Raw genomic sequence first — 17991 nt, 5'->3', positions numbered from 1 at the left:
GCCTTGTGGAGGTCTCTCGGGTGTCTACGGCAGATCTGATCAGTCTCGTGATGAAGAGAAGTCTTTTCCGATAATAGGGTCAAACTAATTAACGGATATGTCTTTAAGGGACCTATTCAGACCTTTTTTTCTTTAAGGGACCAATGTAAAATAAAAAATATCTTTAAGGGACCATTTTACTAATTAAGCCTACATTTTTCGTAGGGGATAAAGAAGGTGTCGATATCTAAATAGAAAGGAGTTGATAGTCTTTTTTTTTCCATCCCTTGGTTTCTAGGGGAAGGGGGTCCTAATAGTCCAGAGTTCGGGGCGAATTCTGCATCAAGTGGTTTTAGTCCCCTCCCAAATGCAGTTGCGGGGAATCGAATCGTGGTCCTCCCTACCAAGTTCAGCGCAACTCACATTTGGTGAGTTGATAGTCTTGTCTATTAGGTTTTTCCGGACTTCCCTTCGTATGTGATTTTTGACCTAATTTTATTCATCTTGCGGTCGAACTCTGTATTATTGGATTCACGGAATTTGAACTCTATATTATCGACATCATTTACCAGAGAGTCAACTCAACATCTTTTAAAAAAAATACAATAATCAAAACTCAACTGCAAGTAAGAGGAGTCAGGAACGCCCTAACAATTTTGAAATTTTTTTGTGGGCTCAACTAGAACATTTGAACTTAATGAAACAGTTTTGCTAGTAACTAATAATTACCGCTTTTTATTGAGTTAGATAGAGATGGTTAATATCTTAAAATCACAGTGAATTGTGCAGCTTTCCATTTTCTTCCTTCGCCTTCCTTCATCCATCGCTATCGCTGCTCATCTCTATTTCTGTTCTAAGGTCTGTGTTATTTATTCCTCTCAGTTTCTGTTCCTTCTTCCAGTTTTTCTTCGTTTTATAGTTTCAGATTTCATTCCCATCTACTTGTCTGTTTATTCATGCATGTTAATTTCTTGGAAATTTTATTAAATTCATCAAATTGATATTTTAATGTTATGTTGTTTGGTGCTAATTTGTCTATATGCTGATAATGAATTAATGATAAAAAGCTTAATTAAGATTCTCAATGTTGTGAAGCAAGATGTTATATGGTTGATCTGTTGACTTCAATTATTTGATGTTGAATTAAAATTGAATGTTTTACTGAATTTTGAATATCTAGATCATGTAAGAAATTATGCTACCGTGGAAGAAATTACACCCGAGGTGCTAGCTCAGTGATAAGAGTTTAGTCCGATAACCTCATCCTCATGTGCCGAGTTTGAATCCTAGAGACAGATAGCTGTTGTAAAATGACCATTGAGCTTAATTGTTACATCCCAAAATTTTAGAAACCAATTACTAGTACCTAATGGATAGAATCCTTAAATATGTTAAGGAATAATAGTGATTTAGAAATAGATAAATTTGTGATTAAAGGCTTAATAGCAATTGGTAATTACTAGAACAAGTGAGGACAAATAATCATTTGTTAAGAGGAATAAGATTCGATTAGGAGTTAATTAGAAAAAGGTGAGGACATGAGAGTAATTAGACAAGATTGCATGTAATGTAAATTAATAAAAGTGCAAGGCATTATAAAATTAGGTCTTTGGTTTCTAAAATTCATCGAACCCCAACGAACCCCAAATCCTTCTCCAACCTTCAGCGCTTCACCGTTCCTTGAAATAACACCATTGCATGCAAGACTTCCATGGAATCCAAGCTTCATTTCACTAGTCTAAAAGCTCAATAAGAGGAATTAAAGACGAAGGATTCAAGATTGAGCTATTAGGAGAAAATGGAATTGAGATCCAAAGCTTGAAGAACATAAAATCATCTTCAACTCATCACTACCCAAATTTCATCTCTTCATCTTCAAATTATTAAGGCGAGTTCTTATTAGGTTTGAATTTTGGTAGAAACTAGAGTTTTAGAGTAAACCTAAGTATGAGAAGTTGCATGTGTTGGAATGTTAAGAAATTCTACCCCAACTTATGACAAATTATGATTAGAGACTTCAATGTAGAAATTAGAGTATGTTAGATTCATAATTTGTTATGATTTAATTATGATCTAGTTGAGATTCCATGTTATTTGATATTGGAATAGTTTTGGGACTGTTTTGGAACTATTGGTATTGTTTTGAAACTAATCTAGAATTACAAGTATGAAGTCATAGTTAGTACTAGTAAGCAGGAAATTAATAATGATGCTCATAAGCACTTTTCTGCCATTCAGCATTAGTTCCCTTAATTTGGGATTTAAAAGATAAGATAGTGTTAACTCACAAATTAGAACTAATAGAAAAGAGAATGAAAATTGATTAATAGAAGTTTATTAATTGATTAGAAAATTAGAAAGAATGCTCATAGATACCCTTTTTCCCCAATGAGCATAGTTTCCTTTCAATTTATAATTAAAAGAAAGATAAGAAAAATGAACATATATGGTTAGCAGTAATGACATAATATTATGAATATAATATATGTTGAGATCAGTGGTTTATTGATCTATTGAAGTTTCAGTTATGATACAGGCACAAGTGTGAAAAGTGCACAAGTGTAGAGAAGTAATAAGAAATTGTGAGTAGATGTCTGTGATGATATTTCCATCCGGATAGGCAAGGCTTCTGAGAACGCTCACACTCAGTTTAATACTTGTGTGTTCAACTTTTATTTATTTGTTATTATTGAATAGAAATGAACTGTTTATCTTATTTTATTTTATCTGATTATAGACAGTTAGAAAATCCGGGTATTCGGGTTAGAGGGGGTTGAGGGTAGTTATGTACTCACTGAGATTTTATCTCATCCCACACCCTTTACTTTTTTTAGATAAGACAGGTGCAACATGGGCAGAAGCCTTGGCACGAAGAATTTTTAGTTATAGTTTACAATTGTAAAATATTTTGTATAGATATAACATAGATGTATCCATTGTAATAATAGTTTGGATTATTTCATGTGATCCAGTATCGGACGTAACATTCTGTAATAATATTGTAGAAATTAATATCGGATGTTACAATGTTAGCATATAGAGTAAACAGAAGCTAGAATAGTTAGGATTGATTAGGGTTGTTGGCTAGTTAGCGGCGGTTACAGATATAAGTAAGAGAAATAAGGATAGAGGAAGGAGGTCTGTGTTTTGATATTGTAGGTGAAAGGAGAGGTCCTTTGTTAAGATGAAACTCTGGAAGAGGATTCTACTCTCCTTTTTCTTTCAGTTTGTCAGTAATACAATTCTTTTCTTTGGTTCCTAACAAGCCATTAGAATTTGTTGTGGCTCTGCTGGTTTGTAGATGTACGCTGACATAGATTACAATTTTTTAGCCCGAAACTCGTTTTCGTTTCATAGTTCAGATCTTATGAAGTAATTGATGTGTAGTTAAACTTAGGTAACATAAATTATCAACTGGTGTATTTTGCTCTGAGGCAATTAAGGAACTCCAATATTCAGTGAATGGGTCAGAGTACCTTGTAGTATTGAAATATCATCAGTTTGACCAGCCATTTTCATGTTTTGATGAATCATCAAATGTTGAACATCGAGTTTAGGTGAAAGAAAGCTCCCTATATTTGAGAAGGGTCTATAACACATATTTTTCTTATAACATGACATTTTGTTTTTGTATTTTATATGTTGCTTGATGTTGACAATATAACTTAATCTTTGCATGAGTTTCGTCATGTCTTATGTACCTAACTATAAGAAGTTGTAAGCAATCTGTAGGACGAACTGCTGGACTCATCTGCTTTAACCTTTTAGTGAAGAAAAGTCTCTAAAAGCAGCAGATATTAAATCCGTCTGCATATTATCTGACCTTCCGGTAGAGAATGGCTGCTGAAGATGATAAGGATCTTATTGAAATCTTGGAAAACCAGAACTCAATAGATGTTGCTAAATATATGAACTTTGTCAGTGCACCGCAGGCTGGTGCTATAGCTACATTTTCAGGCACAACTCGTGACACTTTTGATGGAAAAACAGTTCTGGAGTTGGTATATGAAGCTTACATTCCAATGGCTATACGTTGTATCAAGTCTGTTTGTACGTCTGCACGAGAATCCTGGAATCTACATTCCATTGCTGTTGCTCATCGGCTAGGTACCGTACCTGTAGGAGAAACAAGTGTCTTCATTGCAGTGTCATCTGTCCACAGGGCTGATGCACTCGAGGCTTGTAGATATTTGATAGATGAGATAAAAGCAACAGTTCCTATTTGGAAAAAAGAGGTTTATTCAAATGGAGAGGTCTGGAAAGAGAACACTGAATTCTTGGAGAGGAGGTCTGAGCTTGGTAAAAAGGATGTAGCTGTCGAAATTAAGGAGCACAAGAAAGAGCTTTGTTGTGGGACTAAGGTTCGTGTTAACCATGAAGGTAGCCAGGATTAATGTCAACTTTGAGGATCAAAGAATATACAAGAGAGTGATTGCAATAATTTAACATTAGTTTGCAAAATCTCTCTCTCTCTCTCTCTCTTCCATCATTCCCGATCTCTTAATAAGAATGTATTTAAGCTTTTGAAATCAATAAACCTGTTCATCGCTTGACATTAATAAGAATGTTGTTATTTAAGTTCTCTCACTGAGATGTGATTCCCATCACAATCAGAAGAAGAAAAAAAGTAGAATTTTCAACATTGGCGCAAAAGCGTTACAATAAAAGAAGGTCAAGAGTTTATAGAATACATGTTAATGATGTTGCTGGGACATCTAATTCTTTTCAAATTTGTAGAATACATCTAATTTTTATTGTGAGTATAGGTGATGGTGATGAAAGCAAGACTTTGAACTTGATATTCATATTACACAGCTCCAACTTCCACTGAGATACCATTCTCTTTGTTTTTAGTTACTAATCAAGACTAAAATTATTTAACATTTGATACATTGTTGATCCACAAAAGTGAAAGACATCTCCATCTCTTTTTAATATGCAAGATAGAGTAGTTGATTATGAAACTGGAAGAATATTTTATTCTTCAAGGATGTCATTTATATGGTAAAGGATCTTTACACATTTGAATAAGATTGGTGACTCTCAAGACAGTCAAAAGGAATAAGATTTTTTATTTTTTTAGGTTACCATGATATAGGTATGAAGTTTACACCACTGTTAGTGATGAATAATTTTCGTCAGGAAACCTGTGAGGCACATAAGGTAGGTTCTTCCTTTCCAACCGTAATCTTTCTATACGCACTGAACCCTCGACCAACCGTTTCAAGGGTCAAATAATTTTCGTCAGGAAACCTGTGAGGCACATAAGGTAGGTTCTTCCCTTCCAACCGTAATCTTTCTATACGCACTGAACCCTTGACCAACCGTTTCAAGGGTCAAAGACCTTTACCACTTAAACAAATGCATATTGGTAGCATGAAGCTCCCACATTTTGCTGTCAGCCTGTCACAATATATGCATTTGAATTCAAGGATATTTATAACATCCTTATCATACGGTAGCTTAAGATAATTGTTGACCTAAATCCAAAGAAACCTCCCTAGTTGTTGACTTGTTGCTCTCAGTAAGGTCAGATTACTCATGTCTCAAATGTTCCCATTATTCCACTTATAACTATTTTGCCATTGGTGCTACTAATATGAGTTTGTGTGAAAGTTCATAAATCCTGGTCTAGAAAGAGGTTGAGTTTGTTTCTAACTTTGAGGGTTATTCTAAACCTGAAATGAACTTTAGATTATTCTAAACCTAAAATTTTTAAGATGAAATTAGAGTTTGCAAAAATATGTTTGGTTGTCGGACAAGCCGTTAACACACTTCATCTGTCTAGTTTTGAGTGTGAGAAAATATATCGAGACTCATACACTATATGAGACATGACTTGAAAAAAATTATAAATGAGAGATATTTTTACGAAAATGGATTAGATGTAGTTACATAGTCACAACGTTTGTGACTGTAGATTAAGATTGAACGATCTAAAAAAAACTTATTTTATTTTTATTTAATAATTCTAAAAATAATGTCCTTAAATCAGGACCATTCAATTTTGATCGATAGTCGTCGAGGCCTGACTGCATGACTGCACCCAATCATGGTCCCATTTTTACCATTCAAAATGATTGTGTAGACTTCAGTTCTCGTGTCAAATTCTAAGAGAAACAACTGTGTTCAACTGTCTTAGTTTCCTCAACAATGACGTCCACTTCTTCCTTTAAATTATTGGCACCGAAAGACTTCACAAAATAACATAGAACAAAAAATGAAACTAGATACTAGAACAATCTAAGAAAAAATCTCAAAAGACGATGTGGTCCAAGATTATAATATAGGGGAAGAGATCTGCCACTTGGAACCCAAGGAGGCCACTTGTTGAAATACAAGGACGAGGTTATTCAAAAATTTAAATTGAACAAAAATCATGCAATAACAATATCAATCACAAAGTTATTTTCCTCATAATGTTTTCCTGTCCCATAATTTCAAACTCAACACGACATTCACACAAATATCATTTTGTCTCTTGTCACATTTGGATCGACATGCATGTGACGTGATTCTCAATGGAGAGGTAAATACTTTTTGCTAAGAGTTTTACATTTTACATGAGAGATGGTATGAAGATATACTTTCTTTTTTCTTTTTTCTTTTTTTTTTTTTTGAAAAAGTTAAAATGAGATATATATTAACTGAAGAAAACAGCCTCCTCAGTATAAGGTGTGCCAAGATAGACTACCAAAGTTTAACAATGGGACCAAGAAAGAAATACAACAATCAAAATTATACAAGGCTCAAACATAACAAGGGACTAGACCACTAACTATGGTAATTTGAAACTAGAGTAACACTCATCGTCTTCAACCACCTATAGGAAAAAAGTTTGATCTTGTCCAATAACTGAATAAGAGATAGTATGAAGATATACTTACGATTGTACTTTGTCAAATGGTAGGTTATTGTACTTTCTAATAATATTTGATATTAAAAAAAAAATGTTAGTGTAAGAGTGATAAGAGATTAAGGAATTCGAAATTACACACAGTTTTCAATTTGGATCGTTGATATCAGATCAGACGGATAAGATTAAAAATTATGTTTTTTGTATTAAAACAATCTCAGTCACTGTTTTATATCGAACGACTGAGATTAATTACAGCGTCATGCTATAATTGCGGGAAATCTGTATATGAGATGAAGAGATACACCTAATTCATTTTTTATTTGTATTCACACAATAGGATTTTGTCTCTTGCGGATGATACCATGTGGTATGTGATTGAGGATACCTCTCATCCGTCCATGGCCATGCATTGGAGATATTGATTTGTGATTTTGTGTAGTTTCATTTTCAGGAGAAATGCTTCAACAAAAATAATGAATGAGTGAATGAATCAACGTGGTAACGTAACCATATTGAACGATGGGTTTGAATGCAACTCCAAACCATATATGATGTAGATAGATTCTCATGACTAAAATGTCTTATCGTACTTACTCAAACTAGTGGCAGGGGACTTTAAAAATAAAAAATAAAAGTAAAAATTGAAAGTTACTGTTTTTTTTATAGAGAAGCTTGAAAGTTACTTTGTCATTGGTATAAGAGTAAAATAAGCGATACATTATCAAACTATTTTTCACTTTATAATTCGCACAAAAATGGTTCATCTATTCTTTCAATATTATAAATTACATTCGATTAACATTCGTCGTAAATGTGCTCGTCTGGACTATTAGGTGCAATATGAACAATAATATCACACAATTTATATGTCATGTAGTTAACGATTAATTTAAAGACGGTGATTTATTTGACAATAAGTGTAACTATGGCAAATTGATAAACTTTTTACAAAGACATAGACTATTTTGAGATATTGAAAAAGTCAAGAACTTATCTGAGAGGAATGTTGAGAGGGAATTATAGAGTCAAAAACCAATTTGATGTTTTCTCTAAAATAATTTTTTGGTCTTTATTTTTCATCACATAGTCTGTATGTACCACTTCCTTTTTCAACTGAGTTTAACCATCGAGATCTCAAATTTAGTAAAGATAAAATAGTATCTAAAACTAATAAGAAAATACATAAGTATTAAATAAATCTCTATTTTTTTAATCATCTCAATGAGTTTGAATTTAAATAAAATTATTGAAAAATGATAACTAATATATCCGAAACACTAATTAAAAAAACAGTCAATATAGTAAATCTATATTAGACTTGTATAATTAATATTTATGAAATATAAAAAGGTTATTTTTAACGTAAAATTTACATTTTTTGTATGATTTTTTTCTTTTTGATCTTTTACTACCAATTTAATCTGATTCGGTGATTAATTTTAAAATCAAGTGGTTCCGGTGATTCCAACCCCTCCCGATGTGCCGTCATCGCCCTTGTTAACATTACCATGCAATAATTTATAGATAAGTATTCTTATCTTGGAGAGAGACACAATCTTCTTACCTTAATTTTTTTTCTTACCTTAATTTTTTTCCATAAAATATTAATTTTTTTTCCATAAAATATATAAAATAAAATGGTGGTAAAAGACAAACTTTGGAAATTCGTAGACCACCGGCCACCTCCCGCCCTGTCTGTCATCCATTCATGTATTTCTGGTATATATGCATTCAATCACCAATTAAATTGCAGCCTTTCCTTTCAAAATAAACTAACCACTCTTTTTTTTAATTAATTTATTAATTTAAATGGAAATATAATAAAACTTTAATAGTCATACCGTAAATGTATACAGAATAATCAAAAAGATTTTTCTTAAAAATATTTACAAATTTATTTTTCTTAAAAATATTTACAAATTTATTTACAAATATTTACAGTAAAAAAAGATTTTTTTTTATTTAAATGTATACTATAATTATTAGAAACATTCGGTCCCCGTAAATTTACCTCGGTTGATAGGAACATTGCATATATATTATGTGGGAGTTGGAGCTCGAATTCCAGACACTCAATTTATTCGCTTTTAAAATGAAATTTTAAATTTAAATTAAAAACTAAAATTTAAATAATATAGTATTTTTTTTATACAAAGAAAATTAAGATAATATAAATGTTAAGGGAATTAAATAATATATAGTCAAAAAAAAAAAGAAGGGAATTAAATAATAACCCCATTCTGGTTTGGTGAACCATCCACCCCCTTACCAACCAACTAACTTTTTTTAAATTTGGCAACTTTCATCACCTAACTAACCCTCTTTACGTTCTTCTTCTTTCTATATATCACAAAATTCCCAATTTCTAGGGTTTCGTATAAACCCTACCCTAAAACGTTCTCTTCAATTCTCACTCCAATTTTGCTTCGATTCAGGTCAGCCTGCTTCTTACAATTCCTTATTTGCCGCTAATTTTAATGGAATTTCGTCAATTCAATCTTCCAATATAATTATGCTTATTTTACTAAACTGATTAATTATGCTTGATTGATTTCTGTTAATTGTGCTTTCTGGTTTGTTTGTCAATTCATTCAATTTACTTGATTTTTTTTCTTCAAAATTTTAATTTTTTGTTTTGAATTATTTAGAAACACTTTTGGAGTTAATTTTTTTGCTTTGAATATTTTTTTTTCTGCTATTTGTAACACTTGGGAGTTAATTGTGATTAGTTTGATGAGGAATCAAATTAATTAGCTCTTTTACATGTTAAACCAAAGGAATTTAGTTACAGTTTTTGAAGGATATTATCAGTTGCAATTTAAGAATCCAACAGTATAATGTAGTTTTTATGACACCAAACAGATAATGCATATGTTTTATGGAATGTTTTCTCGTGTGTCGCTGAGTTGCAATGCAAAAGTTTGTTCTGTTTTGACTATGCTTTTAATGGAATTCCTAGGCTATGAGAAAGCTTAAAGTGCAAGTCAACACATGAAAAGTTACAGTATAAAATAAATAAATTCTACTATTTTTCTTTTGCACACTACTAACTCTGATCATCTTTTGCCAGCTCCCTTTTTCTTATCCACTTCACCATGTCAAGTTTGGAGGAGCCACTTGGCTTTGACAAGTTGCCAAGCATGAACACCATGGATAGAGTTCAGAGGTTCTCGTCTGGTTGCTGCCGTCCACAAGTAGATAATTTGGGCATGGGAAACTGCTTTATTGAAGGACGAAGTTGTAGCACATCTAACAGCTGCAGGTGCGTCAAATTTTGCAACTTAGTACAAGTCAATACCTATGGATATATATTTAATTATCATTCAACTTCATTTTGTGATCCTTTATTTTCCATCGACTTCTGTCATATATTACCAACCTATTATTTTCCCGCTATATATATAACAACATAACCTTAGGACTATATTCTGTGCAGTGAAGACAATGAAGGTTACACAGCAGAAACATACCCTTGGAAGAGGCAAACAAGAGACATGTCCCGCCGTGATTCTTTCAGTCAAAAGACTACGATCAAAGGGAGAAACTCGATGAAATTTGGAATAGTTGATAATTCATTTTATACCTCAGATTACCAGTATAGTCAAAAGCCCAGTAACAAAGACATGCAAGATATGGCATATAAGGTAACTAGTTCCGGTACCCGTGCTAACGCACAGGAAACACCGTCTTGTAGTAATTTCTTACAATAAATATACGTATTGTCAAAATGTTATAGTAAATAAATATATCATTCATTGTAGAACTCGTCGGGCAATTAAGATTTCAGTGTCCGTGAAATTTGCCTTAATATTACACAATTCAAAAAGATATGCATTATTTCTATGTAAAACCAAAATATAATGCATAATCATACTACATGGCAACCTAATAGAAAACATAAAAATTTGTCGAGTTGTTATAATATTACATAACTTCAAAACACAACATTTAGTTCAATGCAATATCCATCGGCTTGAAGATGTTCTACCAATCTCCTTATGCGTCCTAAAGGTTATCAAAACTTCCGGAAAAACAACATTGATAGTTGAACTTGGAAGTACCGGCTTTTAATAACATTCTTTTCTGGTGTAGGTTATTTTACCTAGTCGGAGTACCCATGCTAACGCATGGGAAGCACCGGCTTTTAATAATTTCGTACATAATTTTCAATTTGCAAATGCTATATAAATTTGTGCTAAAATTAAATGGATAATTCTACATTATGAAAACATATCATGTCAAAATGTTATAGGTAAAAAATATGGTTTTCAATAAACAACTTGATGGACTGGATTGAGTAATTATTCTAAATATATTGTGCAAACAAAGTAAAACTATTGAACAATGTCGAAAAAACAATGAACCTGTCAACAAAAAAGTAAAGTAGGAAATAAAACCACATGATAGTGTGTATCATAAATGCTACATAAAGCTGTACAGCCTCTCGTGTGTTTTTTAGGGATATAAATGATCCTAAAACTTAGTTATGGGCAATGTGTTAATGTAAAAAAAAGACAGCATTTATAATATTACTTATAGTGTTTGTTGTTCAGCCCCCCATATTTTTGGGGGTTAGTTAACGAATAATTGAAGAAAGTACTAAAAGCAGGGTTATGGTAAGCCCCCGTGTGGATATTGAGAAATTACCCTAAAAGTAGTCAAACAAATTAAAGTAAAACTATAGAGCAATGTAGAAAATACAATGAATCTATCAACAAAAAATAAAGTAGAAAATAAAAACCCACTTTAATTATATCCAATCTACAATATAATCCTCAAGAAGTAGAGATACATGATAGTCATCATACTATTCCTTCAAAGACAAACCATTCGTGTAATTCTCCAAGTCCCAGTTTTATAATTGATGGTCCTGGTTTCTTGCACATACCTTGCACATTAAGAACATCTCTATAAAAGTCAATGAAAAACTTTCATATTTACAAAGGGGGAGATAAATTCAATAAAAAAAAATCACATGTTGAATATAAGAATATTGAAATGATCATTCCTTGTACTCATAAGAAAATTTTCCTATAAAAATCACATGGAAGTAAAATTTCCTATTGTACTATAATAACAGTGTTCTCTTCCAAACAACAAAATAACACTATCTATAAGGACTTTACATCTGCAAAGAAATACTCCGTATTTCACTGCTGGCCTAATGCAAGGTGTGATTAGTAAAGCCACATTGATAATTGACAAGGAACCCCAATTTTGATAATTTAAAAATGATGTCGAAAGAGTGGTGAGAGCATAGACAAACTCAAATTGACACTAAGTTAACCGTACCTTGTTGCAACCAAGGACTAAATCCTGAAGAGTTTTCATCCCTTCACGCGAGAGGATTGTTGCCTTCTGTTGTTTGCGGAGAGAAAGAAAGAATAAGGAATGGTGAGATGATGACAGTGAGATGGTGAGGATGGGACGGTGGTGAGAGGGTGATTTTTGTGTGAAATAGTGATGGTGAAGGGAGGATGAGAGATGGAGGGACATGTTGCTTCTGTATTTTGTGAATTGTGAGAGCACGAGATATGGAGAGGAAGGAGATGAAATGTAACTCATTTTGGGGAACACGTTGATGTTGTTGTTTTGCATATATGGACTCTTTTGTCTTTTACTTGGGCTTGGGCCTAATTTGTTTATTGTTTGAATTTTGAAGGGGGAAATTTGAATTTTGAATTTTCCTCCATGTCCCAGACTAAGATTAAGATGCAATGGCAGCAATACTTTTCCATTCTAGGACAATTTTTTATTGCTATTAACTGAATAATTTCTTTGGTGTCTCTTTTTGTATCTCCATTTTACGTCTTTATGTTATAAAGTTTAAACTCATTGTAGTTGGTGATTTTATTATATTTCTTTGGCTGGTATGTGACATATCAAATTTTAATTGGGCAATGCAGGTTATGAAAGGTATGCCAGAGTTTGTAAAAATAGTTGAAGTTGGACCAAGGGATGGATTGCAAAATGAGAAGAACATGGTATCAACAGATGTAAAGATTGAATTGATTCATAGACTAGCATCTACCGGGTTATCTGTCATTGAGGCTACTAGTTTTGTATCTCCCAAATGGGTCCCACAGGTATAAATTATAATGACTTTGTCATATTTATTTCCAGTGTGATTTGAGATTTACCTGCTTGAACATCATTCTATTTATTTAATTTTCAGTTGGCGGATGCAAAGGATGTCATGAAAGCAGTTCATAACCTGGGAGGCATTAGATTGCCAGTTCTGACTCCAAACTTAAAGGTGCAAATCTATCTAGAACAAGTATAAGTTGTCAGATTTACATTCAGATGTGTTATCTATATTTACATTCACAGGGTTTTGAAGCTGCTATTGCTGCTGGAGCTAGAGAAGTAGCTGTTTTTGCATCAGCTTCTGAATCTTTTTCAAAATCAAACATTAATTGTAGTATTGAAGAGAGTCTTGCCCGCTATCGAGCTGTTACTAGTGCTGCCAAAGCACTCTCAATTCCAGTTCGAGGGTATGCATTTTGTTTCTCCATTACTCGGAGCATCCACCAAATATTTCCACTTTAATATACTTGCAAATGGGTTTGTATGCTTGACTGAAAGAATCCAAATATGTTTTTCATTTGAAATTTTCTATATGATTTGAATTTCTTCCTCTGCAATCTTTTCTACATTTGGTAGCACATGTATAAATTAATTGAAAAGTTCATCTTACATTAAACTATTTATCACCATTATTCCTAATGCTATCCCACAAGACCTTACATTGTATGAAATACTTGAAACGAGTGGTAACATCTATATTTGTATTGCTGTTTTGAGATAATTTGGCGCTGGTGAAGACCATTTTATGTTTGAAATACAATCTGGTCAAGCCATCGAGGTCTACCAGTTACACAAGTGAAAGTCCCTTTGTGTTTGTTTATATTGTAAATTTTATGGACAGAGAAATTCTGTTTCTGTTCTGCTTATTCCAATCAATGTTCTGTATTTAACTTTGGTAGGTATGTATCATGCGTTGTTGGATGCCCAGTTGAAGGATCAGTTGCTCCATCAAAAGTAGCTTATGTGGCTAAAGAACTATATGATATGGGTTGCTTTGAAATCTCACTTGGTGACACAATTGGGGTAGGCACACCAGGTAATGAGTTAAGATGACTTTATTTTATTTTCTAATTTTACATTAACGGTGTCTTGGTCTGAGAAAATGATTCTTTTTCTTTTCTTTCACATAATTACAAAAATGTTACCCTATTTTTACCATTTCATTCTCTGTCAAATATTGAATTGAGACTGGGAAGAATTGTGAGATTAATGCCAAACCGTGTTTTTTTCTCTTAATCTGGAATATACATTCTTTTTTCTGAGTTTTCTGTTTCTTTCGTGATCAGGCACAGTAGTTCCGATGCTTTTGGCTGTAATGGCGGTTGTACCAACGGAAAAGCTTGCTGTTCACTTCCATGACACATATGGGCAATCCCTTTCAAACATTCTTGTATCCCTCCAAGTAAGTTAACCAACCTTCAAACGACTATAATTAATGGAAATTCACTTGGATTTTTGGCAGTTGGAAAATTTTGAATTTGCGGCAGCCATTTTTCTCAGGGCTGCCTTATTAAGATCAAACAGATCATGTTGCAACTGCATACTTTGAATGTGCTTGACTGAGTTGAAACATGAGCAATCCTATCTTTAGATCGGACAGCCTGAGATACATGACTGGCAAATTCAGGATTTTCCAGCTGTAACAAATCAGAAACATATTTTTTCTAGAATATAGGTTTAAACTGGGTCATGATTTGGTAGTTACAGTTATTAATTGACATCATTGGTTTGTATTCATATAAACAGATGGGAATAAGCGCAGTTGATTCTTCAGTTGCTGGTCTTGGTGGCTGTCCATATGCTAAGGGGGCTTCGGGAAATGTAGCTACCGAAGATGTTGTGTACATGCTTAATGGTCTTGGTGTGAAAACCAACGTCGATATTGAAAAGCTCATGTCAGCCGGCAACTTCATCGGCAAGCATTTGGGGCGCCCCTCTGGCTCAAAGACCGCCATTGCCCTTAGCCGAGTCACTGCTGATTCTTCTAAGATATGATTATATATATAGTACCATATAAATATATTTCCAGGTGCTTCAACCAATGACAGATCATTCTATATGTTTCATGTGTCATTTTTTTGTTGCATAATTATAGAACAAGAATAAATTTTCCACTCACATTGATGAGTTAGGAAGCAGCAATGCATATAATATGTCAATAGCAAATGCAAGGTTCTCATTTGAGTGAAATCTTGCAATTTTTATACAGCCATCATGCATGCCATTCATTTGTGTATAATGATGTATAGTTAAATATAGTTACACGGATGACTCATTTTTAACTCTAAATTGAACAACAAAAATATTATATAGAAAATAAAATTATTTACTTCCATTTTGAAGGTGTAATGTATAATTGAACTTGATACCAATATCTCATAGTAGTATATGATAATTAGATTTTTGGGATCTCATTTATTTCAGAAACAAATAGCTAAGAGTGACAGAGATGATGTAATTTGATCAAATGGCCTCAACTTAATTGGCCACTGCTACACTGATTATTTCTTTAGTAAAAGTTGAAATACACTACATCATGTATAAAAAAACATGAGTTCAACCAACAAACAAGATGAATTAGAGTACACAAACCAAAATGGCAAAAAATAGAACACCTCAAACATTGTTAACATCATTTTTCCACTTTAGAATTAGCTTCTGAATAGTAACCTCACAATCCCCACTAACACTAATAGCTTTCCTTCCTCCCTCTTTAAGCTCCATTGCTTTAACTTTCAATAATTCATTCTCCATAATCTCTTTTATAGCATCTCCAATTTCTTCCCCTTGCACTACACGTTCCCCACCCCAACCCCAACTCTTGTTCCAAATCCCCCACCCACTAACCTCCACCAACCCTGCATTTATCTTCTGATCTCCATGTTGAGGCCAAGCCAAAATTGGAACACCATTCAAAGCTGCTTCCGCAATTGAGTTCCATCCACAATGACTCACAAACCCACCAACACTTTTGTGACTAAGAATCTCACTTTGATCCACCCATTCCTTAATCACCAATCCTTTTTTCTTCATTCTCTCAACCAACTCAACACCCAACACTTCATCTAACCCGATTTCTTCATCTTCTTTGTCAACAATCTTATCCTTAACAACCCATAAAAAATTATATCCACTTGTCATCAACCCATTTCCAATCTCTCTCATTTGGTCTCTTCCCAATGCAGTTCTGCTTCCAAAACAAACATAAACCACAGATCCAATAGGTTGTTCATCAAGCCAATTAATCAACGGCGGTGATGACGATGGCGATGCTTCAGCTTCAAACTTAAAAGGCACAAAAGGACCAACAGCATAAACAGGAGGCATGTCTTTAACAACTTTTCCATCACTAAGAGCTTTTAGTGAGTGAGATTCAAGTGTTTCAAATGTGTTAAGAAAAACACCATCTAATTTTGTGAGATTAGGACTATCTTCCATTATAATGCTTCTGAACACACTGGGATGTAAAAGAATTGGTGGGATAGATGAACATGGTAAAGGTGAAAATGGAATACCAGGAATATGAATCTCATCAGAAAGATCAAATTTTGATTGAGCAAGAGTAGGAAAATGAGAGAAAAAAGAGAACATTGAAGCTGAAGAAGTGAACAAAGTGTAGTTAGAAAGAGAAAATTTTTGAGTGATTGAAAGGAAAGGGGTAACAAGGAAGATATCAGAGATGAAAAGAGAGAGAGGAGGTGAAAGTGAAGAGATCAAAGGAGGGAGAAGGTGGGTGGAGTTACGGAGAGTTTGGACCCTGAGGAAAAAAGGGTCACCGGAGATAGGAGGAGAAGGTGGTGGTGGAAGATGAAATGGGATGAGATTGAGTTGAGGGAAAGAAGAGTGAAAATGAGAGAGAAGTTGTGATTCTGCATGAGAGACAGTTGGAAGAGGAGTGATGAGTGTGACTTTGCAATGGTGAGTGAGAAGTAAAGATGCTAGTCTTAGAAATGGTGTGAGATGACCCATTCCAGCACTTGGAAACATAGCAACATGAACAGATTCATCAGACATTGTTAATTGCTTGCTAATGGGTTTGACTTTGAGATAGATGATAGGGTTTGTGATGAATGATGATGATATGTTAGATGTGAGATACTTCCTAGTACTAGTAGTACTATAGCAGAGGTAAAAGACAAAGTATGTGTTTGGTTTCACGTTTCAACACCCAAACGTGAGTTTGAAAGGTCAAACGTGGTACCAACAAAACTTTATGTTTGGTTTGAATACAATAAAACTTTATGTTTCCCAACCATAATCTGACAACCCATAGTGTTAGTTTTCCTTTGTTTTAGTTTTCCTTCGTGTGACATTTCTCATCGACTAAAGTAGCTTGAGTTTGACTCTCTGCAATGTGTTTCTATTCAAAATATAAATGGTAAATGGCAATTTTGATTCTTAAAAGTCTCATTCGCTGTCAATGTCATGTGGTTTCTTAATCAGTAAAAAACATTTTAAAGTTCATGATTGAACATTTCGTTAGCCAAAATCGTCCATGATGTTAACTTTGAAACATTTTTTATTTATTTTTTATGATGTGTTATATTGAACCAATAACAATTTTTTATTCAAACTTCAAAGCCACCATGTCAAGGATTGACCGTGAGATTGTGAGAATGTATCAAAGTTAAGTCAAGGACGATTTTGGCTAATAGAATATTGAATCAGAGACTTTAAAATGTTTTTTTTTTGCAAATTTAGTGATTGTTATTACAGCGAATGACACTTTTAAGGACGAAAGTGATTGTTTACTCAAATATAAATGGTTAAGTGAGGCCAAAATATCACAATTGCGATACTTGGGACAAACGAAAAGTTCAATACCAACATTTTTTTTATCATCATATTATATATGCACAAAATTTCTATTACCATTTAGCGATGATTAAAAACACGCGTGACACATAATGTATTGATGTCTACGCGTTCAAAGTCGGTTTGGGATCTCTTACTTTACAAATATTTTAAAAAAATCTCTAACTTTATTAATCCGTTAAATTGGTCCATATATTTAACAAATTACTATCAATTAAGTCCTTATATTTTATGACTTTTAGTATTTAAAT

General features: G+C 33.3%; 2 protein-coding genes and 1 pseudogene across 5 annotated transcripts; 2 read left to right on the top strand and 1 right to left on the bottom strand.

The window, feature by feature from the left end:
- Positions 1 to 703: 703 nt before the first annotated feature.
- On the top strand, positions 704 to 4691 carry LOC123913797 (molybdopterin synthase catalytic subunit). Of its 4 annotated transcripts, none has more exons than XM_045964653.1 (3): positions 750 to 837; positions 2505 to 2599; positions 3712 to 4691. In XM_045964653.1, exon 3 carries the CDS (start codon positions 3816 to 3818, stop codon positions 4371 to 4373), a length of 558 nt encoding a protein of 185 aa, XP_045820609.1. In that variant the 5' UTR covers positions 750 to 837; positions 2505 to 2599; positions 3712 to 3815; the 3' UTR covers positions 4374 to 4691. The 4 variants fall into 4 exon arrangements, with proteins under 4 accessions (XP_045820608.1, XP_045820609.1, XP_045820611.1 ...); XM_045964655.1 differs by having other exon boundaries at positions 752 to 837; positions 2516 to 2599; XM_045964652.1 differs by lacking the exon at positions 2505 to 2599 and having other exon boundaries at positions 704 to 837.
- A 4390-nt stretch (positions 4692 to 9081) lies between these two features.
- On the top strand, positions 9082 to 15133 carry LOC123915707 (hydroxymethylglutaryl-CoA lyase, mitochondrial). The gene is made up of 9 exons (XM_045966913.1): positions 9082 to 9273; positions 9909 to 10100; positions 10275 to 10482; positions 12745 to 12924; positions 13014 to 13094; positions 13169 to 13332; positions 13825 to 13961; positions 14212 to 14327; positions 14672 to 15133. The coding sequence occupies exons 2-9, from the start codon at positions 9934 to 9936 to the stop codon at positions 14918 to 14920; spliced, it is 1302 nt and encodes a 433-aa protein (XP_045822869.1). The 5' UTR covers positions 9082 to 9273; positions 9909 to 9933; the 3' UTR covers positions 14921 to 15133.
- Positions 15134 to 15360: 227 nt separating this feature from the next.
- On the bottom strand, positions 15361 to 17014 carry LOC123915708 (annotated as a pseudogene).
- Between the last annotated feature and the right edge of the window lie 977 nt (positions 17015 to 17991).

The sequence above is a fragment of the Trifolium pratense genome, linkage group LG3, assembly GCF_020283565.1.
Source record: "Trifolium pratense cultivar HEN17-A07 linkage group LG3, ARS_RC_1.1, whole genome shotgun sequence".
NCBI lineage: Eukaryota > Viridiplantae > Streptophyta > Magnoliopsida > Fabales > Fabaceae > Trifolium > Trifolium pratense.
This window is presented reverse-complemented; position numbering and strand designations above follow the sequence as displayed.

Excerpts from the sequence above, each read along its gene's own strand:
- LOC123913797 (XM_045964652.1), top strand. The coding sequence starts at position 3,816 with ATGGCTGCTGAAGATGATAAGGATCTTATTGAAATCTTGGAAAACCAG.
- LOC123915707 (XM_045966913.1), top strand. The coding sequence starts at position 9,934 with ATGTCAAGTTTGGAGGAGCCACTTGGCTTTGACAAGTTGCCAAGCATG. Across the intron at positions 10,101-10,274 it reads AGCACATCTAACAGCTGCAG|TGAAGACAATGAAGGTTACA; the intron begins GTGCGTCAAATT and ends TATTCTGTGCAG. Across the intron at positions 13,333-13,824 it reads CTCTCAATTCCAGTTCGAGG|GTATGTATCATGCGTTGTTG; the intron begins GTATGCATTTTG and ends TAACTTTGGTAG.